Source organism: Falco punctatus (assembly GCF_963210335.1).
Source record: "Falco punctatus genome assembly, chromosome: 1".
Lineage (NCBI taxonomy): Eukaryota > Metazoa > Chordata > Aves > Falconiformes > Falconidae > Falco > Falco punctatus.
The window spans coordinates 115,876,700-115,900,140 of record NC_137580.1 but is presented as its reverse complement, the minus strand read 5'-3'; the positions used below and the strand labels follow the sequence as shown (position 1 = coordinate 115,900,140).

Below are 23,441 nucleotides of genomic sequence, written 5' to 3'. Positions count from 1 at the left end.
ATTTTTGATGGGAGGTTAAAAAAACCCACTCATACAGCTTCTAAGCTCAAAGCAAGGCACAGAGCATTCAAAACCAATCAGTAATCACGGCAGAAAACTGAATGATGGCAATCTACCAACAGTGAAATTAAATTTTAACTTTCCACACAAATCCTTTCAGCCTGCATATTTATATACTTAGTAATAAAAAACATATTCATGACCATTGTCAGCTGTAAAAGTTCTACAGTAATAACAACAACACTAATGGAAACTGAAACTGGAACAACATTGCCTGGATCAGTAGCTTCATCGTTGATGACTTTTCTAAAATTATTCTAATTTTTTTGCAGAAGACATTAAACTCCAGAAGAGTCCTACAGACAGACTGGGGATGCACCTGATAGAAAAAACATCCACACTCAGATCTGACACACTAAATCAAAGTGGTTACGCCACGATACATTATGACTCCTAATTAGCAGAATTTTGAGGCAGCATATGTTTTTTCTAAAGACTCAAGGCATGACTGACAAAATATTTTTATATTCAACTACAACTTCCATTTACAGATTGCATTAGTCTCAAGGAGAGATATTTCTTTCCAATTCAAAGGAAAAAATAGCTTTAACATTGGCAGAATGGTCATACTGCCAGACCCCTTTATTTCTTTCCTGTAGATCCGATTCAGCATCAGGCAAGCTTTAGTAAACACAGGCAGTCCACACTCCCACTTTTGATATCATCTTCCACAGGTACACTGTGACTGAACATTATGAAAAGCCCAAGAACCTGCTGATTGAGTCTTAATCTTCCGAAGTACCAGAATAATATTAAACTGAACGATATCTATCAATAAGCTAAAATGGTACTATTTTAAAGGGAAAAAATGTAGAGAAAGATCTTAACAGATACTAATTTATTCTCTCTCAGTCATACAAGAAAGTTCATGACTCACAAGAAGGGATGAAGGATGATGTATTTTGAAACTAAATTACACTTTTAATTGGGAATTCAATTTTTCCCAATCAACTCCAAATATCAGAATACATGCTTGTCTATCATTTACCACTGAAGACTGACAAGACGTCTTAGATGTCTTTTAGGAGGTGCAAACAAATGGGGAGCTTTGTCAAGTTGGCTTTTGGTGTTTTTTTTTTCTTTAATGAATTATTTAGCTTTGTCTTCACAGGTTAAGAAGCAGTATCTATATTCTGTGTCTGGTGTCTCATCCCCCAAAATGTGTTGCTGTGGCACATCAGGCTCTACGTGCACTACACTTATTTAATTTTACATTGAATCCCCTTTAACTGGGTATAACACTACCACAATCTTTAAGACTGCCAGAACACACTGGTTGCAATTCTGCCTGGTTATGTTTTTATAACTGCCTTTTTTGTGAATTGGTTTCTGGTAATAACTATGACAAAGATGTTGACAATCTCAGATTGGACAGTACTTTTCCCCAAATGTAAAAAAATAGTGTAGAAAACAGTGGAAAAGTTCTAAAACCAACTCGTAACATGAAGTCTGAGCTGAGGAGGAACTCTGTGTTAAGAGGAGGTATGAAACTTGTAGGTGCTCCCACAAGCCTAATGAGCTGGGTTAATGGGTAGCATTAAGCACACTTAAATCAGGAGTTCAACACCACAGCATTGTGTCTCCAGACAAGAGTTTAGCGATCTAAATCTCAAATAAACCTCTTTAAAATGCAAATCTCTGCAAAAGGAATTACCTTTAATATCTTTCCTTTGTCCACAGGGCTCAGCCAGATCCATCAGTGCCCACCTGGATGTGGTTTTGAATGACATCTGGGCCATCAGCAGGGAAACGGTGAAGGATTCAATGAGCGGTGTCTCAGTCTCCCAAGGAATGTCATACGGTAAGAACTCAGCATACGAGAAGCTCAGCGCTGGATAAACACATATAGGTCTCGCCATGGAGTTGCCTTCTTGAGTTCTGGCACAAAACTGCCAAGCTTTGCTATCTAATATACTTGTTCAGAAGGGTACTCAGTGTAAATAAATACAGACTAGGATAAAATATCCCATATCTGTGTCAATTCATTTCTCTCCCAATGAAGAAACAACCCATGCACGGAGCCCAAGCTACCCTGTCATGATTGTGTATTGCTATTGTATAAAAGCATAATCAACGCTGTGTTTTAACCAAATTGGAGGCAATTAATTCCCCTCGCTCCTCAAGAATCTGAGCTGCAGATGTTCTGTCTCCTCTGCCAGAGCGAGGGACTTTAAAACTATCATAAACAAACATGGCTAATTTAAAAGAATCATTTCATCTTGAAAGGGACACATCTCTCTTATTTATGCTTGCGTAAATCAAAATTGGCTTGATCGATTTTGCTGAAAGTTTCCACAAAGACGCACTGTGTATGCTAAGCTGAGGTAAGAGGAATTTCAACTCAACTGAAAAACAGAGAACTCTGCACACCCTCAGCACGGCGCTTTCTCCTGCACATACCCTGCTCTCATTTTTATCAGTCTAACGCCACGCAAACGATGCCAGGAGCCGGTCATTCACTGTTCATGGGTCCAGGAGTCTGCCCAGGGGACTGAGACCAAAACACCCACAGGTTTGGGATGAGAGAGCTCAGGAAACCCTGGGGCGACTTACTGTTCACAAATACCATGTTCAGATGGAAATAAAACTTTTTATGCTGCCCTTTGTTATTACACTGCGGCTCCAATTGGGCCTCCTCACTTCACTTGAAGTAAAAAATTGAAAATGAAAAGGACCTACACTTGTAAAATGTTTATGCTCTTATTACACTTGCTATACACACCAGAATGGTAATCATAACAACCCTCAGCAACCCAGCGGAGCGTCAGCACGCTCCTTGTTCCATGGCTTTGTTGGGTAGGAGTGAAAGGGTGAATAATAATAATATTCACAGCTTCCCTGCAGTTGAGAAAATGTAAATATTTTTTTAAAGTGCTAACAAGACAAACCTACAGTAAATTTGAAAAATGTCCCCGTAATATTTAAACTAAATCCTCCTCTTTAACCTAACAAACCTAACCTTATAACACGGCAGTTAAGTGATCCATTAATTTTATTTCAAAATCTCAGTTCTCTTTTTGTTTAAGAACCAGAGACCAGCTGACAAACAGGATGGATAATACGGTCTCTCCAGAAACATTTTCCTGTGCTGTAGTGATTATGATTAAATCTAGCATGTGCTTCTGCAGAGCACTCAGCCAACGTCTAGTAAGCAGCAGTTAAAGAAGTCTCAGGCCAGTTCTCCACCTCATTAAGATGGAGAAAACTAAGTTCTAAAGTATTTATCAACCAGTTCTTAAAAAAAAAAAAAAATAAAAGAGAGAAAAGATAGTCCAGCCATTCTTGGTATAGGATCACTGACTCCAAATACATTCCCAGGAGCCACAAAAATGAAAGAAATAAGTTATCCCCCACAGCCACAGACAGCTGGACAAGAAGCAATGGTCTGCAGTAGAAGGAGCATCAGGCTGTAGACACCATTAAGTGGAAGAGTAATCAAGCAGATGAGCCTGTCAAATTGCAATTTAAGTCAGACCCTTCCTGCCTATCTGCAGATTCCTCTGCAACACCGCAAGCACGCATCTGATATTCATATCATCTTAAGACTCTATAGCATGCTCTTAAGTTTCACCTGAGACGTGAAGAGGATGAGGATGGTTGTAATTTGGGATTTCTGCAGTATTACTTTGGTAGTTTATCCACAGTTAGCACCTGGAGCTATAGTTTACAAATATTCGGAGGAAAAAAAGCAAAAACCCTCTTTGTATACCATCAAAGTGCATGAATACACCATAACTATTGTCACACACAGGCAGCAGAATCAGTCACTGTGGCCCACGCTTTACAGCTTGATTTATAATATAATATTCCTTGTGATTCTACAGCCCTAGAAAAAAAAAATAAATAAAACATATCAAAGAGGTTCTCCACATATCTCAGCCTCAGGAATGCAGCTTTTCTAGTCATAAAGACTAGAGAGCAAGCATCTGTGTTAGCACAGCTAATTAAAATGTAAGAAAAACCTCTTTTATATCTGACTTGTGAAGTTGATAACATGTAAGTTATAACTTGTATAAGACATGATAAACTCTGTCCTTCACAGAAAGAAATGCACTTCTAACGTGACTTACTGTAAACAGATCTCAGGGTATAGCAGCTTCTAATCAGAGGCAGCTCCGTAATGGACTTGTTGAGCGGTGACATTTCCTACAACACTTGGCACACGTTGAATAATGATGCTCTTGTGGTTAAACCAGATAAGATTCAATACTAATACAGGGAACAAAGTGTTGGGTTTTTGACTGCATTAAGCCAAAATGTACAAACATGAACCTGAAATGTTTGACAGACACAGGAAGAAGAGCCATCAGGAGAACACTGCGCTAAGACAGGAAAGGATCTCGAGCTTTAATTTTGCTTATTTGTGCAGTGTAAGGGGGAAAACTCGCTTTAACATCACCTTTGAAGAAAATGACTCATGACTAGTCAGTTAAAAAGGAGTCAACGGTTACAACTGATGGCCAAGAGGCCCGTTCATATCAGACACAAAGATGGAAGGATTAGTGTACAATAGTTTGGTTCCCTCCAGCTCACGGGGCTCTACCCCCTGGTGAGGAGCTGACATGAGAGGATAAGACAACTCCATTAGGAGCCCGTATCACTTCTCCGCAGCGCTCCCCACAAGCAGATGGAGCAGCTATTTAGCCAAATGCACCGTGACTCCTGGTTTATACATGAGCATCTGGGATGTTTCCTAACGTGGGGCGATGTACAATGCACTCCGATTTATCTACTGTCCCACACGCAATTAAAGATTCAGATAAATAATTTGGCAGCCAAGGCCCCTTGGCTGAACTGAAAAGCAGCAAGGCGTGAGGGGTCAAGTGTTTCCGCAGGATTTATATTTACCAATCAGAGCTGCCTGCAAAGGAATGTCTCCGTTGAGCTGCGGCAGGATTAGGTCCGGGCAGGAGTGAGCTGAAGGTGCTAGCCGGAGAGCTAGCAATTTCTTTTGTTTCAACTGAAACGAATTTCAATGTAATGTTAAGCGTTATTGAAACAACCCTCTTTATTGCCCTAAGAAACAAAATATATATGTAGTTAGAGCTATATAATTTCCTGCTAATACACATTTTGATCTGAGGATAATGTGCAGTATCACCATTTTTCCGTGCATTCTACAAAAGGACTCTAATACCTTAGAACCATTTAATCAACATCCTATGCAGGCAGTGAATAGATAATTGAAATATAAGTACTGTCATCCATATCCCCTTTGGGAAAGTGTCACAGTAAGCATTATATCATTCCATTAGTCCATCCTTTGATGTGGGTTTTATTCTCATTAAACTATGTTTTAGCCTCAAGGTTTCTTCCCCCCCCACCCCTCTGTGACATGGCCATGCTGGGGAAAAAAACCAAAACTCTCTGCTGTTCAAAAGGCAAGAACTACATTTTTACAAGCAATTGTACATGTCAAAAATATAAAGCTGCCTTTTTAATTTCTTGTTTACCAAATACAGTCAATGACAGCTTCTGGAAAACACAGGGTGGGAAAAAAAAAAAAAAAAAAAAAAAAAAAGGAAGCCAGGAGGGTGGTGGTGGGGAAGGAATGCATTTACTTGTTTGCAAATAATAAACCCTGAACACAAGCAGGATAAAAAAAATGCTTGAAAAGGCTGCCGTGGTGGTGTCTGCTTTGAATTGTGCCCTGTTTAAACAAGAGGAAAGCCTCCCACTGAAAAAAGAAACATTTTTATCATTCAAAAAGATCTCAGGGCAGTCCTTTTAAAATGAGGTATTTTCTAAACAAAATATTGGAATGTTTCCCTGCAGGGAACGAGCATCTGATCTCTTAAAAATGATTATTCTTGAAGAACTGTAGATTTATGCAGTTTTTGTTTTATTTGTTTTAACTTAAGTAGAATGAAACCTGTCTGAAATGACCACCCAAGGGAGCAGACCAGCCAGCTAAGCAGAGGCTGATCTTTAAATGGGAACCGAAGTTGTCCTGAAACCCTTGGGGAGGTTTTAAACCACTGGCTTAAACCAGGGCTGGCTCGTGCTTAACGCAGGTTTCAGCCTAAGCCGAGGACACGGATTTCCTCTCATTTCCATCAGTGTAGCTCCACTAACAGCAGTACAAATACTCCTGATTTGCATTAGTGTTAGCAAGCAAAGAATCAAGCTAATTATACTGAGTTATCAACAGTGATTACAGGAGGATTTTTTTTTTTTTTTAAATGAAGACACATTTTTTTCCAGCGTGGACTGGTTTTGTTACACTTGTAACAGCAGGTCTCCTACAGGCAGCTGAGTGGAAAACTCAGCGTTACACAGAATTGGTCTTGAGTCGCAATGTGTTTCTGAATAAATAGGGAAAGTCTGACGTATTGCGATTTTCTATCAGTTTATGAATGCCCAAATTATCTATTTGCAATTACAACTGCAATTCATAAATATAAGCAATATAAGCCACCGGTGAGAAACACTACTAGCTTAGGAGCTCTTTTTGGTCTGATTCTTCATGAGTTTGTCTTATAGTTCGAACTGACCCAAGCCCAACAGTCCACCCAGAAATGTCAACAAGTAAGGAAGCATTTACTGTCTCCATTAATTGCAATAACCATCTGCTGTGGCCATAAGAAGCAGGAAGCTCATATACAGAACACAGCTCCTTGTGCACTGCTAAATGAGGAGTTTAATGGGATTCTAGGAAAAAATATTCACCGCACAACATGACGATTTATTTCTTTTGAAGCATACAAGGCAATACATGTGTCGTGCCTTCTTCTGCCATGTTAATAGACTTAAACTTCTTGAATGCTCAAGGAAAAGCAAGCTTGAGAGTGCAACTATCTGATAAGGAGAATATAATTAAATGCCATAGCGTATTATTCTTATAGTGAAGGTTTTTGACTGAATAAAGCCAGGAGCACCCAGGTCTGACCTTAGACCTGACCCCGCTGTGAGCAGGAGATTGGTCTACAGCTCTCCTGAGGTCCCCTGCAGCCCCAGCCATCCTCTGACCCGTCCAGTATGACACATTGTGGCCCGGGTGACATGAAACCTGGAGGTAAAGCGAGGGAGAAATCCCAGCCCCACTCTCGGGCAGACGCTGCAGCCACTGCTAAGACCAAAACCAAAGGGCTGGGTACAGAAAACAGTTGCAAGCTGCAAAACACTGCAGGAGCAGAACCGAAAGGCGTCTATATGGTCATGAATTAGTTATTTAAATCATGCTGTTTGATGACTTATTTTTTTTAAGATGAAAAACCATTCCTGTAAAACTATTAAGTTTTTTATGAGTGCTTAGCACAGCAGATCCAGCAGTACTGTAAGTTCATAAAACCAGCTGCTTTTTAACAAGAGTGTGTGCAGTTCTGTGTAGAAGGGCAATCAAAGCTGTCACTTTGTACAATATAATGGAGCAGGACACTTGTCATCCTGGAGGCTAAGCTCACTCAGCTACTGCAGCTAATACTAGAGATTTATTTAAATTAATCCGCAGGAAAATTAAATCCATTACCTTAAAAAGCAAGGGAATAAATCACACCCAACAGGAAACCAGGAAAAGCTGCTGCCATTTCAGTCAAATCTAAGGCTGCGTGAGCACATGAAATTTTTCCTTGTTGATGACATAAAAACAATTCATAGCAGGAAAAATAATATCAGCTGTTGTTATAATGCAAAATGCAAAGCAGCTCAATGAGTTTAACACCACAGCCAAAGTATGAAGAACATCTCAAGCTGTTTGTATTTCCAAACAAGACTTGAGGGGTCAGAGGAGGGAGGAGGACATGTGGGCAGGCTGGAATGATGGATGGCGCTTAGTGGCATGCTGCGTTTGGGTCTACTCTTTGTTATTTTTGCAACAGGATGTCTCTGATTACTCTCTGAATAGAGAATAAGGATGGTTACATCTCATTGCTCAAAGTGTGCATTTTTTTCAGAGCCTTACAAATTAAATAGGACATTGTAAAGCAAGCAGTCAATGAACTATCAGGTGCTGTTTGTCATGAATCTAGTAACAGTGTCAGAAGACTCCCTGGGGGCATCAGAGGTGGGTTTGGGGCTGGAAAATAAAGTGTATGTGCTCTTGTCCCTGCGTACAGCAGACCCCAGCTCTTCAGAGTCTTTCTGTGTCATTGCCTATGTGGTTTGGTCCAGGTCAAATGACATGAAGTATATAAAGCAGGGGGACACTAAGCCTCTAAATAACTATTTCAGCCATAAAGGTGATGCAATATGGAAAGGACTCCACAAAGGATGGTGGACAACTGCTTTTCCACATCCCACCCTTCCAGAGATCTTTGCACAACTGGCTCCCGGCTGACAGGGTGCTGCCTGGAGCAATGGTCAGGCCAAAGCTGCCTAACTTAAACACTTCTGGAGTGTCACTGGTGAGATAACAACACCCTGTCCCCAGCCAGCCCTCAGAGGCCACAACGACGTCCACAGTCCACAGGGCAGCCCCGGCCCCGGAGTGTTTCTTTGAAAGCTACTGAAGTTCCTCACCGATACCAGAGGAAATTGCAAGTCCTTGGCAGCTTGTAGAAAAGGCTGAGACGTGGGGCCTTGGGAACCACCTCAACACATGTGAGGGAAATGAACATGCATAAATGTTGCCAGGATAGGGGGGGTTGTGTTCTCTTCTCAAAGTGAAGGCTTCAGGCAGAAAGGATGGGGAGAAATGCTGGAAGCAAGGTCAGTTAGAACTGGCAGCTGATCTTAAACCTAAATAAACGTGGGGCTGAAGCTGCAAATGGAGGCACAAAGTGAAACACACGGGAATAATTTCTCTACAACAGCATAACATTTCCTAATGAGCTGGCTCCATGCATTAGCTTTTCTAAAATAGAGACACCAGGGACTTGATGACTCAGTAGCACCAAGCACCGCTCACTGGGGCTTACCAGTTTGATTCTGGCCCCAGCTCAAAGCATCTAAGAATTGTCTTCATGATGCCACCACCTCTATAAAAAATGTCAGTGGTCCCAGTGCAGTTCCTCAGCTGGCAGGAGTTCCCACCAAACCACCACCGATAGCCTTTCCAAGAAGGTGCGGTGAGCCAGCACAATGGAGAGTTAACAACCTTCTCACTCTTCAAAAGGGATCTCAAGCTCAGGACTGGACCACACAAAAACTGCTACCCATGCTGACCAGTTCTGTAACAAGGACTATGCAACATAAATAAAAAGGAAGGCAAGAAAGAAAAGAAGGGAAATCACAATCTATTTACAAACAGTGCAAATGAAGATGGATCGTAAAATGATGCCTCATTTGCTCTGTGTATTCCAGATGATAACACAGCAGAATTAAAAAGCAGCAAACGTTTCATGATACGAAGCAGCTAAAGAGAAGAAAATGTCAATACTCAGACATCAAACAAATCCTGGCTCAAGAACTCTGCACATATCCCAAGCTCTCTGGATTCCTTCCCAGAGTCAAGACACCAGTCTCTCACATGCAATTTATCCGTCTCTGTCTCGTCTGTTTTTGACTAGTTTTAGCATAGCCATTTAAGGGTTTTATTTAATCAGTCAGGAAGGAAAGAGTTCAAGGAACACCAGGGAATATGTGGCAAAATATAACAAGGTTAGATCACTTGCACTGGATTATTCTCCTCCGGCACACCGCAGAAGAAATAACCCCAGTCAAGGTCTGCATGTTCAATGGTCTACAGGGAACGAGACTGGCATTATTCAAGGTAAGTGACATTTTAAAGAACTTTAAATTAGCTGTTGACAGTCAGGTAGATAGATTGATGAGTGATTACACGAAGTCCCCAACATTAGCATTTTGTGGTGAAAGCAAATATGAAGAGAGAAGTAAGAAAATCCGTTAAATACGGTTTTGCCAATCTGTGGTGCATTCAGATGACAGTGAAGTTCGTCTAAGGACACTGGAAACTTACAAAACAAATTGCTTTCTCTGAACCAAAAGTTGACAGGAAGTTTCCGAGCTATATTTTTGACTCCAGAAACACGGCAAGCCATGCTTGTAGACCATGATAAAAATAGTAATAAAAAAAGATCCCCCCATCACCTTCCTTCCTAACAAGTGTTCCTTCTTCCAGGGCTAAAGGACCACATGCAAGTGGAGCAGAAGTGCAGCTCCCCTGAACTGCACAACCGGTGCTGACACGGTATGTACAACAGATGCCCTCACTGCAGTGGTCCCTAAAATATGTTTTCAAATAAAATTAACTCAACTCAGGAATCTGTAATTAGCACCATCTTCAAGAACAAATCGGAACAAGTTTATTGAAGCACTCTAACTATTTACAGTGAGAGTGAATTTACCCCCGAGGTTCACTTTACTATTTTGTCTCAATTTTCTTGTAATTTCATCCATCACATTTTTTTCAGTCCTCCAAAGGTGATGGATAAAACACAGAAATAAATAGGACCAACTGTTCGCAGAAGCCTAAGGGAAAACATAATTTTGTTATAAATAATCCTTGGCACAAATCATGGAAATGCAATACTAAAATTGTTTGTTGAATCATTTATGAATTGGGCCTTCAGTTTTAGTTTGCAAATAAGTTAGACGTTTATGTTGATGTTCTTTTTCACTTTGCTTTTTTAGCTGGAAAGCAGTCTTTGAGAAACTGAACTGATATATAATCCAGAAAAGCAGAATGAATGAAGGACTTATTTCTTTTTATGGGAATCCCTACACTAAAAAAAGGCTTTTTTTTGGGGTGGGAGGGAGGGATTTACTTGGGTGATGATAACCTAAATGATGATTAATTTTTACTGTTATTTTCACAAGATGCCACCATTGTGAATCTTCACCCCAGCTTTATGCTAAACATGTAGAAAAGGCGAAGACAACATGGTGCCTTACAAAACCACCAAAAAAAATTAGTTGCAGATACCTCCGCCAGGAGATTTCAAAGAATGTTTGTGATCTAACAAATAGATGTGACTACTAAAAACAAGAAACACTTTTGTGCTTATTCTTAGATGTGAAATTTTGAAATTTGTTGTTACAAACTAATGCAAAAGTTCAGTGGAGCGTAACTGCATGCTACCACGCTGTGCATGCAGCCGTCACACATGAAGAAGTACACAACATGAGTGCAAATTCTGCTGTCTTGAGAAATTCAGTAAAGGACAGCTGATTACCCAAACTCCTCACATAAAAGTTATAAACATGCAGAAATATTGAAGAACAGAGGGGTGCATTTCTTTCTTAAGTCTTTTGTCTGAAATTGCTATTTTTCACCATCTGAAGAGAGAGAGGGAAGCTTGGAGATAGATAAAAGCAACGTGAAGACTCATTTCTCATTAGCTGGAGCAGGTGTGCATAGCCTTACCTGATCTGTCCTCGCACCAGTGGTCTGTTTTTTGTCCTGTTCATATTTGAGTCAAATGGAACCTCAAAGAACTGCAATGAAAAAAAAAAAAGGAAGAATCAAAATGAAAGGATGCCGGAAAGCATGCCATGCGTGGAATGTACTGTCTGCATCTGCAGGTGCTTTAATCTCTATTTTTGAAGATTCAGAAATACAACGAAAATGGCAAACACCTTTTACGGAGCTTTGATAGTCTGCATTAACACTTTTGGCATCCCCTTAGAAAGAAAATCACCCGGAGGACAAAAATAGTTTGCACAAGTCCCCAAAAATTAATCATTTGAAGTAGAGTTTGGTTCCAAGTTCTGTTCTCAACAGGCTTGACACAGCTTTAATACATACACAATCATATACACACACACACAGAGCTCTGCCCCCAGTTTTATACTAATACAAACAGCCCTTGCAAATGATGTGCTTCTGGTATCTAAAAGACAAACACTACATTTTTTTCAAGATCATCTAACTTCTGAGAACCTATAACCCACCCCAAAATCAATCAACTCTTGTAAAATACTACTGAGACTGCACTGAGCATCTACTTCTAGCGGCAGGGAACGAACACACCATATGGTATTATTTAATGTCACAACCCAATTTGACTTTAAATACCGCCTATGGGAAAATTCAGGCAGCACTGTCTTCACGGCAGGAATTCCTGCAGGCTTTTGCGTGATCCATTTTACAAAGAATGCTACTGGAAAAGCTGAATGCACTTTGCCATACAGCAAACTGTAAAGCCATTTAGCTTTACGTGTGCAAAATAAAAATACAAATAGTAAGCATATATTTACTTATAGAAAGAGGAGGATGTATTTATAGAAAGAATATTTTCTACTGACATTATGTCTGAGGCTTTGGGGAACCCAATTATGGTGAATAAGTAGGAAAAGTACCACAACAGATCACAATTTTGAAGAATCAGACTGACGGTAAGCTCAGCACAGTCCAACTGCAGACAGGTTTAAGGTGACCATATGATAAATGACTACATGATAAAATCTATGTTATTCCAGCAAACTGATGTAACTTTTCCCACAATGAATGACAAAATTAATGAACATCTTCATTTTGACAGTGCCACATTCCTGGTCTTGCTACTGAATGGGGCTGCGTTCCCAGGGGAATGCCGGCGGACAGGGACACGGGGAGCAGCAGGGACTCCAGTGGAGCCCCACAGTACACATCGGGGGAGACACTTAATTTACAGGTGCACAGAGATTACAGGAGCCACCTTTCCCATCCATTACCTTGAAGTAATGACTATATAACAATGTGGGAACCTCTGCTGTTGCTCCTACGTATTTGCAAGCATAGCAGGGATCACCCATGGATCATCCTGCCTAACACGGTCCATGATATTCTCCACGTGTGGTGACGTTTTTTTAACCTCAGGTTGAGTCATCTTCCTGATGGATTTAACCATTCCCAGGAATAAGGTTATAAGCGAGTCCTGCGTGCATACAAATGAGAGTTGAGTGCATGCACATGCTCAAGCCCACGTGCTGAAGTTACCCTGCTTAAACAAAACTTGCTATCAGTGTGCTCTAAAGCCAAGAAATCTGGCAGCAGGCACCATCTTCATGTTTCATCATGCTTGTGACACCACCCAAACTGGGGAACGAATGAGACTCAGGCAGGCGGTGAGGGTAGAGAGGGTAGAAGGTCAAGGAAGCAGCAGCAGAGCCAGCAAAGGGGGCTCTGGCTGCAGGGCCCAAACCTGCACTCTCCCCCTCCCAGCCAGCAGCTGTGAACCCCCCCGGAAAAGTGACCACCTTGTCCCTCTCCAGTGGCTGGCCAACACAAATCAATGGATATTCACAGTTGTCAACTCGGCTGAAGCCTGTGCTGCATTTTAATGTTCATCCACAACGGATCCAAAAAAACTACCACGGTTCCACAGAGGAGGAATCCTTCATTGAAGACTGCAGATTAAATGCTCAAAAGTTAAGAAATATGAAAGCATGGAGATCAAAAACATCAGCATAGCTTTTCATTATTAGTTCACATCCAATTCCCCAGAAGTCTCACCTGCTGGGGCGGTGCAGCCTGCAGGGGGTTTGCTCGCCCTAAGTCTCTATCCGGGGCGACTGGACGGAGCACCTGACCCCCTTCCCACTCCCACCGACTCTCAAAGCCCTCCAATTTTATTATCAATATTCCTGAAGCAAACTCAGGCTGCTCAGCCAAGAGTTACTCACACAGAAGAGGAAGGGACTTCAGGACGAAAAGGAGTTAGTTGACGTGTCTTTTGATTAGCCAGAGCGTGCTGGCACGGTGCGAGGCAGCTCATCTGTTCGCCGTTCGGTAGCAGCTAAGGGGCTACCCCTCCTCCTCTGCTTGCTCCGCCTGACCTGCAGCAGCAACAGTCACGGCCAGCTACAACCGGAGTTGGTGGAGACCCTGGTTCAGAAGCAGGGTGCAGAGGCGCCTGTGCGGCAGCCCCAAGCCCCCTGCACGGACCCCGGCAGCTCCCGTCAGAGGGCCAGGTCAGATCTTCGTGGCCACAATGTCACCCTTGACGCGTTGGATGCTTCACAAAGAACCTCTATAGGAAACCGCGAGTACCTCCGGAGAAGGGAAAGCACCCCGTTTGGATCCAAACCCAGTGATTGCTTCTGACAGCTCAGCATTTTGCTAATGGTTTGTTTCACTGTTACATTTCAGAGACAATTATGCTAAATGAAGAAAAAATGTCATTTGACATCAGACTGCTAGAGCAATGCAAGGAAAAATTCTATAGAGCTAAAGTCTTCTCTCCTGAAAATGTGCTGGGCCGTGCTCAGTTTTGTCTTTTTTTTTTTTTTTTTTTTAATAGACACAGTATTTATTTATATTTGCAAAGTCTGACTGCTTTGAACTTACTTCCAATTTAAACTTGTCCATGTGAGGAGATTCTGGCTCATTTCAGAGTATGTAAGGTTATAGATAAAGGTATTCCATGTGTGATGGATAAAATCAAAATAAGGTGCAAGTTTTAAACTCAGTGTGTCTCAAACACAAAATGACTAAAATGAAGAACAGTTTGACAGAACACCTGAAAGAATTTAAACTTATGCAGTAATTGGTATAACCTGACAATACCATAATGAATGTATGAAATATTTCCATACATTTAATATAGTAGTTAACCCCTGAACAGAATACAAAACTTGAACAAGAAAATTATCAGCCTGCAGAGTTAAGTAGTCAAAAAATGTCTGTGTCTGTGGTACACAGACACGGCTGCTCCTGAAATTAAGACTGCTGTATGACTTAAATCTGAATTTTTTTGCTTTTTAAAATCTGACAATCTGAATAATCTGTTACTGTCAACTGTACGCACGAAACTACATATCCAATTGAACTACAGTTAAGAAAAATCCTTTTATTTGCAATGCCCTAGATTCTTTCACTGAGCTAGTTGCTATTACATGTCAGCAAGATGCCATTTATCAAACTTTTCCCATTTTGCTCCCAGATGTTCAGTAAAATTCTCTCTCCACTTGAAATTATTTTCCCCTGATATTCTAGAAAAAATGAAAAAAATGTGCATCTCAAATATCATTCCAAAGGAATGAAAGAGTAAACTCAAACATACTATCTCATGCCAGGCCAACACAGTACCGCCTGTTTTAGCAAAGAGTAAATTCAGTAAGATGAAACCTGGATAAATAAATATTTTAGAAGCACTCAAGAGGCTTTTTCCTCAGGAAGTCTGAATGCATCAGTTCAGCTGGACAAGGCAGAATATTATCTGCCCTAGGTATCTGGGAAGCTAGCCATCAAAGGGACAGACAGAGGGTTAAATCCACAGCATCTAAAAATCCCTGAGCGACAAAACTTGGCAAAAGCTTTCAAAACCCTAACCGAAATTTTAATCAGTATGCATGAACATTTAAAACATGATGATGGAAAAAAATAAATCAGGCCAGCTAGTACTTTGTGGTTTATTTCTCTGGCAGGCTCATCAGACTCTTTGTGTAGATCTCATCTAGTTAATATACAGTAATTATATCTTAAACATCTAACAATTCTTAGATTAGCTGTCACATTAATGCTTATAGCTGTTTACACTCATGGTTTGTTATTTTTTCTTCTCTTTTTCTTTCAGCTTCTTAAAAACAAAGTGGAAACCAGTATGAAGTGAAATGTTAAAGAACATTTAATTTCTTCAAGCTACCTGCTGGAACCAGGAGCGACTGCAGAGGGTAGCTAATCATTCAGACCTCCTGGGGGACACATCGACTAATAATTTTATTTGGACTAAGCCAAGACTCCCTTAGCATCACCTTGCAGATGCAGACAGCATTACACTGTGCTGGCACTTTTAGGATGAACATGATATGGAAAGAGTGAGAGGGCGTCCCGTGCCTTTCCAGGATGCCCTCTCGCTCTTTCCGTATCACCAGTTAAACACCAACACCACTTATTAAGTTTTCAAAACCAGCGGCCTGCCTATTTGCAGTTAATTAAGCCAGTGGAGTGGATGGAAAGCCCTGAGCACATGCTGCGCTTGCCATCCGTGGTCATTCCTGCGGGAGAGATTTTAACTCCTGAATTACGACAGTTCAATACCTTTACTCCTGTTCACATGAAAACATAAATAGAGTGCATTAAGAGGAACAATATGTCATCTAGTTTATCAAACAGATCACCCACACTTGGGCTAGTAAACATCTCTCATGTACCGCTTTGGATTTAGAGCATATCAAGCACCAGCCTGGCCCCTGTCCAGGGCCAGCTCTAATCTGTGACACATGGTGGAAACAGCAGCGGCTGAAATAGGCAACCGGTCTTCCATGTATTGACATAACATTTTACTCTAATGCTAAACACATATTTACATCAGAACCGATAATCCCATGCGTCTAAAGATGGAGCGGAACCCTGCTATTAAAAGATGATTTAATTCAAGGCAGCTCGGTGGGCTTCCCATTGCAAAGCCACCCCTGCAGCTGAGCAGGCTTCCACGTGCTCTTTGGCAGCAGAATTGTCCTCTGCATGGAGGTATTTCTCTCTGCAGCCCCTGTGAAGGGCAGTTCAGGTGAATCTGTGGCACTAATGAGCGAATGAGAAGACAAGGCTGTTGCCAAAGACCAGTCACCTCCTCCTGCACTGAAGTGCTGCTGGTCTCCAAAATCCTCTGTGCCCTGCACTGCACTGGGCAGGTGGAGACGAGTTACAGGGGTGGGTGCAGGTGGTGGCCAAAGCCTCTCCTCAGCTAAAAATCTCTTGCTACAGACCCAAGCAAACACTTTTAATATAATGCAAATAATGACCAGCACAACTGGACTCCCCACTTGAGCACTTCACTGCATGTCTACAGCCAGGGGTGAAACTGGGCTGTACAGGGCAAGTGTTGCAAGTACTGGCCTTGTTGAATCAGATGCTTCTGAGGTTCTCTGATCTCCTCTGCTCTACAGTAAGGTCTGATCCTCTTTGGGTTTCTTTGGCATTGCCAAAGAGTAAATAGTTAAACCAGAAACATACCGGAAAACACATGCTGGAAACCAAAACGGTGCATGAGCCAGGGAGGAGCAGGTGGACCAAAACCAGGTGGGGAGCACAGTGGCAGAGTGGAGTCTGGGTACTCGCACCACAACCTGAGGACGCCTGGGAAGGTGACGTCCAGAAAGCCATTCCTCACAGCTGGCCATGTGGCCTCCAAATTCATCAGGTTTCAGCACTAGCCCTTCACGCGAGGTCTCCTCATTTTCCCACGCGTTCAAAGGAAAGCCGCTGTAAGCAGCACTGGAAACCCATCAGACCACGAAGAGTTGAGCTCCATCCTTTGTGAGTGCTCTTTCCCTCCGTATTACTGAATTATTTCTATTTCTCGTGTTCTCAGTGATTTATCTCACAACGTGATAAAGTAATATATAATTACATAAAAGGAGAAGAAAAACATAACATATGATTTATGGTAAATAAGATCAAAGTCAAGATTATTATTATAGGTTTTCTGCTGGTTTCCTTTCAATCACTTTTATATGAAAACAACAAAGAATAATTAAAGTATATTACAAAGGTCTTTTTATTCAATTGTACACAGATGTGACTAAAAAAAAAGCTAAGGGGAGGATTTTCAAAAGCACTCATGTACTGATCTAACACTATTCTCACTGAAGTCAACAGCAGTTCGACTTCAATGAGAGCAGAGACAGACCAACACTGAGTGATTCTGAAAATCCCACCCTAATTGTACAAACAAGGGAAGGCTTTAGAGATTGCTGGCTTGGAGATTGTATATTTGAGAATCATAAAGGGCACACAGCACCTGTTTGTCTTCAAGATATGAAAATAAAGCAAGGCAAATATTTTAAGGATTAGAAATTGCTTTTTTTTTTTTTTTTTTTTAAAGGCAGTATCTGTAAACCCTCTGGCTCTGCTGTTCCCAGTCTAGCTATAGATCTGCTTTAATATTTTCCATTTCAAAGAGGATTCTAATTAAAAAAGAGATTGATGCAAGCCTGAACAATGTTACTTACAGATAGAGAAGGGCAGCTAAACCCCAAACTGTCATGTCCCAGTGAACCCAAGAAAGGTCTGCTGGGTAAAGCATCTGTCAAAGTTTCATTTATTATTTTTTTAAGAAAGCTTCCACAAAAGACACATTCTTCTTATTAGCCAGTGTTTGGAAGCCCATTGTTGTGTACAGGAAAGAGAACAGGAGGTAACTGAAAGAAAATGTTGGTACCTACCCCTTCAGAAACATATTTTCAGGATGGAGAATGCAAAGGCTCACAGATCTCAATTAGCGCTGATTTGTCCCCTCACGACCTGCCGTGCGGGCTCTGCTTTTAAGTGCTCAAGAGGTGACACGTTATTTTCTCGACCACTTTACAAGCATGTGACTTTCTAGGGATTCCCGGAGCCACCCACGGCCACCAACACTGAGATTTTGTTTAAGGTTTTGCGTTGCACTTAGCATTTAAGTGCACTTAGCAGGCAGCAGTGCCCAGAGCCGCTGGCACACTGCTCTGTATTTGTTTTCAGCTCATCCAAATCCTTCTAGTGGGTCTGACCAACAAACCAAGGGGTCATTAAACTCTTGCAGCTCAGCGGCCCCTCCACCAGCACTGGCCAAACAATATCCTTTGGCGATACCAGAAGTACCATTACAAGGAGCCTGAAAAGCACAGGACCCTGTTAACACTCAGGAGTGTCAAAGCAGCACAGTGCTAACACCCTGCTGCTCCATCCGCAGGTCCTGTCACGACGATGAGGGACTGGGACAGAGGGCAGGATGACGGATGCATCCCGAAACATGCCGCCTGGAAGTGCTGAAGCCCAGCTGGGTGAACCACCGCGGGTGTGGATGTGCTTGGGGCATTCACCTGGGTAAAAGCAGTGAGGGTGGAGGGAAAGACCCTGGGTATGCATGCATGTGTCTGAGCATGCTGCAGTAAGCAAGGAATTAATGAAGCAGGAAAAGATAATTAAGGACTACATGCGGTCTTCAATTGTATGAATAACTTCAAATGAAATAATGGTGCATTTGCACCAAATTATCTACTTTACCCCTACGTACAACATTTTTCTTCATCTTTGCATCAAATTTGCTAGCACCAATAAATGAAAAAAAAACCCAACCAAACTCATTTCATCTCATTTTTTTCAATGCACCTGATGTGCGAGACTTGAAATGGGAGAAAAGACGTGAATCTCCTGTTTCAGTAAACAGGAAACAGGTTGGGTGACAACCGATGAGCCCAGCTCTTCCCACTAGAATCTCATTTTGCTAAGATACTGTAACAAACCCCAAATAATAATAAAAATAAAACCAGGCCTTTATAAGCTGTGCAATCTTGAAAACTGCTGACACTGTGAGCCACCTAAATAGCATATTCCTGAGGCGTCACGGAGGTCAGCCACAGCTTCAGGGGAAACGCAAGCTGGATGCTGCAGACAGGCTTTCACCTGATGTGATCCACCTTGGAGAACAGCTTTCATGGGAAGAAACACTGGTTTCTGGCCAGCTGCCAAAGGCTTCTAATAATATTAAATATTTACCACCAACAAGTCCTTTTTATTTAGCACACAATTAATACAACCACAAAAAAAGCTCCTTACTCCAAGCCTTCCTCCAGCCCTACTTCCACCAGGGAACTTGCCTATCAATGTGTTTGGGCTCCCTGAACCAAAGGGAGGAATTTCCGAAGTGCAGGATGTATTGCACCGAATGCCTTCCCATCCTTTTCTTCTGGACATGGACTTTGTCACCATTGTGCTCTTCCTTTTCACCTTAAAATGAAAATTGCTAAAAAATGTTTTTCAGGTCATCTAACCCCAGTTAGATAAACACCTCACGTCCTTCCCTTGCTTTGGCCCAACCAGCTGCACCCAGAGAACAAACTGCTCTGACCAAAAATGCAACAGATTTCCCCTTGGATCTTTTAATTTTTTGATCTGGACACCCTGGATATGAAAGTAGGAGAGGAAAAGGGTGAGGCTGTGACTTGGCTCCCACTGCTGAGCTGGTGCATCACACACCCCAAGGCAGAAGCAGCAACACAGCGGCGTCTCTGCCATTTATGGGTTAAACTGTTCTCCCTCTCCAGGCTCATGGAGATAAGGCAATGAAGCAGCAGTCACCCCTCTGTGCCTTGTGTTGCCCTGGTATAATCAGTAACAACTGAACCTACCCACCCACACGTCAACAACTGGCCTCTGACCACCCCAAACCTGTTACCTATCCATGCAGGATTTCTGCAAGTTTTTAATGATGAGTTATACTTAGATGTCAGATGCAGAGGTATATACTTTTTGCTTTTCAGGAACTACTTCATTTCTATATATTTTAGGAACAATTATTAGAGTTGAAGAAAAATACCACCTTTATGCCTACTAAAATACATGCTGAATCACTTCGCAAAGCCATTTTCTCAGATTCCTTTGCATTAAATCATATTTGTCACGATGCCAGCATGCCATGAGCGCAATGTATGACTTAAAAAACAAACAAAACTTCAAATAACAATCTCTTCGCTGAAGATAGGAATTGCACAAGGTCAGTATCTGGTTTAAGTTACGATATGTCCTAAAATACACAAGGCCAGGTCCTCTGGACATAGTGCAGCTGCTTTGAGCAATACTGCAGATAAAATCCGATACTGAAGATGGCTTAGACAAATTCCTGCGGTGGAATAAAGTTGTTACTCAGGAACTCTTGGGGAAGTATTTCTGCTGCCCAGTGCAAGTGCTTAAGTCAAGCAGGAGATCGAGAGTCAACCAGGAGACACACATCTCCTCCAGACGGCAAGTGAGAGCCAACAGAGGCAGGAGCTTGCCTGACGGAGATGTAAAGCCTTTATTTCTCTCTAGTGCCCACAGAAGGACCCTGAGCTCCTGGCTTTAGCCAGGACAGTGGTAAAAGGGGCTGGTAGCCAGACAGCCCTTCAGACTATCAGTATCAGCTTTCCAGTATCTGCTTTCCAGTCCCCTGTGACAACCAGAGAGCTATAAAATACAGCAGCCTCGCTGCTTCTCGCTTCTTGCCCAGGAGATTCGAGTAAGGAAGTGGAAAGGTGAGATTTAAATCACTTCCACACATCTCCTGGCTCCAACCCATGAGTCCGGGATCCAGGTCATTTTAATCAGCTTTTTATAATTTGTCACTCAAATGATAAGAATACTAATCCACTGCAGCGTGGTTCTTGCCAGGCACCCGAATATTAATCCATGAAGTGTTCTCTTTTATCACACATAGACGTGTTCTCTTTAACTGCTTATGGCTGACACGTCCTGTTAGCAATACTTTTTTTCTTACAAGACAGACAAAAGCAGCACCATACATAAAGCAGCAGGCTTGCCTGCTTTTGGCTATGGAAAGGTTATTTATGTAGTCGTATACACATATATTCCTTATTCAAAACACCTTTTAGTTTTGGAAATAAATTAACTCTCTTACTTGGAGTTACTGGCACCTGTGAAAAACAATTCACTTTGGTCCATCTGTATTTGGCAAAAGAAAAATCTACAGCTCCTTCTGGCCAAGTTATTTTAAAAAACCCAACCCAAACCCCACAATGAACGAAACCTGGGAACACTGTAATATAGCAAATAAAAAAGCCTAAATGTGAACAAGGGTGTAAAGTGGCATCAGCATTTACTGACATGCCTCAGAGACCCCGCATGGTAACACTGCCCAACTGTGGCAGAACTGACCGGCTGGACTTATCTGCAGCTCAAACCTTCTAATAAAATCATTCCTCAAGAGTTATTCCTTTAAAGTATTTAAAGAGTTGGTATCAGGAAGAGTTTCAAGTCACATTGTTTACATACGGGGCACATTTAGGGAATCTACCGGGTCTATAGCAGAGTTTACAAGTATCCGCTTTACAATAAAATTTAAAAACAACTTTTTCCTGTTGTTCAGATGTCTGAAAAGAGAGCAAGAAAACTCTGCGGGGGATTTAATGATTTACACTTCACTGGCAAGAGAACAGCCATCACTTCACTCCACCACGCGCTCTCAGTGCCAAAAGGAGTCTAGGTCCTAATATTCTGAAGAGCTTTAAAACATATCAAAGGCAACTTGATGCGTCCAATGTTGTAACTTCATCTGTATGACAATGGTTTTATTTATTTTTTTTTAATCTTGGCAATAAAGCAAGTTCAGAGAAATCACTCTCCTCTCTCCCATCTGAACACAAGTTAACAGAAAGGCACCAATATATTAATAATATCTTTTTTCTTATTAATTTCACATGCCACAAAGGAAAGCCACATCTCTGCTGAGGAATGTGATAGTTACAGGATCTCCCAAAAGTCTACAGCTAAAGCCAAAGCCGCAGTTCTGTGAGCAGCGGGTTTCAACCGAGGGTCCTCAGGCTGCACAGAAGAGGTTTGTTAAAGACAATCAAGAAAAGCAAGTTGCATATGCAATGTGGCAGGCCACCAACGTGACATTTTCAAGGCATTCTCTCCTCTTAAAGCTACAGCCGATCAAAAGACATGGACGAGATGCTCACAAAACTGTATGAAGTTTCTGGTCACACCTAAGGATTTTACCCACAGTGAATTAGTTTCAGTAAGGGATGTCTCTTCATAAATACATAAGTTTTATGCAGAATGTGTAGATCTGCTAAATAAAGTAACGAGGTACAATATAACAACAGATATCCAAAGTACTTAGCACCAGCTTTGCAGCTAAAGTTTAGCCATCACCTACTTTCTCCTTTTATTTATGCATAATGTACTAACCATTAATTGAGGACAGCCATCATTACAGCAATTCTGGTAAGGGCTGGATGACAAACCTATACACTGAGAATTCAAGTTATACAGATATCTCAAACCAGTAATTAGGTCTCACCTTTCCTTCCCCTTTGTTAAGAATGAAAGTGAAGCAAAAGTCTCACGATAACCCATTAGAAAGCACAAACACCCAGACCTGTTGCAGGGGCATCACATCATCCATCTTTCTAAAGCTGTCAAGAAATGTTTGTCATTCCAATACTGCTTGCATCTCCCAAATGCTAAGATAACACACCCATCAATCTCAGCTAGAGTTAAAAGAGGAGTTGAAAAATAAATAGTTCTGAGTCATGTTACTAAGAGGGATTCTACACACTATTAATTTTAGCTTGGAAACCAATTAAGAGACCAAATCAGCATTACCTCCCCCTGCTTTTTAAGATATAATGACCTATTCCCTTGTGTAAATTTATTTATTTTGTGACAATGATCCTTTCAAATGCTTTAGAAGCTTAAATAATGAAAAATTCAATCCTGGCTTCTGGCAACAGGAATTCTTTTGCCAAAAGGAGGCACAGATACGGACAAGACAGCATGGTTCTCCCTATTTTAGAAGGCCATTCTTAAAATAAAAGAACAATAATAAGAAACATAATGACATATAAGCAAAACTTGTCCTAAGCACTGCATAAGCATCAATATGCTGGAATAAAGCTGTGCTTTCCACTCAAAACCTGGGGCAGCCTTTGTCCCCTTGGACCCCACTGTGGCTTCTGGCTCTCGAGTGCCACCAGCCACGGCAGAACTTCCCTACACCAAAGCAGTAATTGAGTGTGCAAACCTGCACAATCCTTCTACAAAAAGGTTATTAAAGCATGACAAATAATAACAAATTAAA

The 23,441-nt window shown here is 41.5% G+C and overlaps 1 protein-coding gene across 1 annotated transcript in view; it reads right to left on the bottom strand.

Annotated features, from left to right (window-relative positions):
• Positions 1-23,441, bottom strand: part of COX10 (cytochrome c oxidase assembly factor heme A:farnesyltransferase COX10) — a 104,197-nt gene that overhangs the window by 21,454 nt on the left and 59,302 nt on the right. Inside the window, exon 5 of the mRNA XM_080367288.1 lies at positions 11,324-11,394. Within this exon, the coding sequence (XP_080223414.1) occupies positions 11,324-11,394 (71 nt within the window). The remainder of the gene's footprint in view (positions 1-11,323; positions 11,395-23,441) is intronic.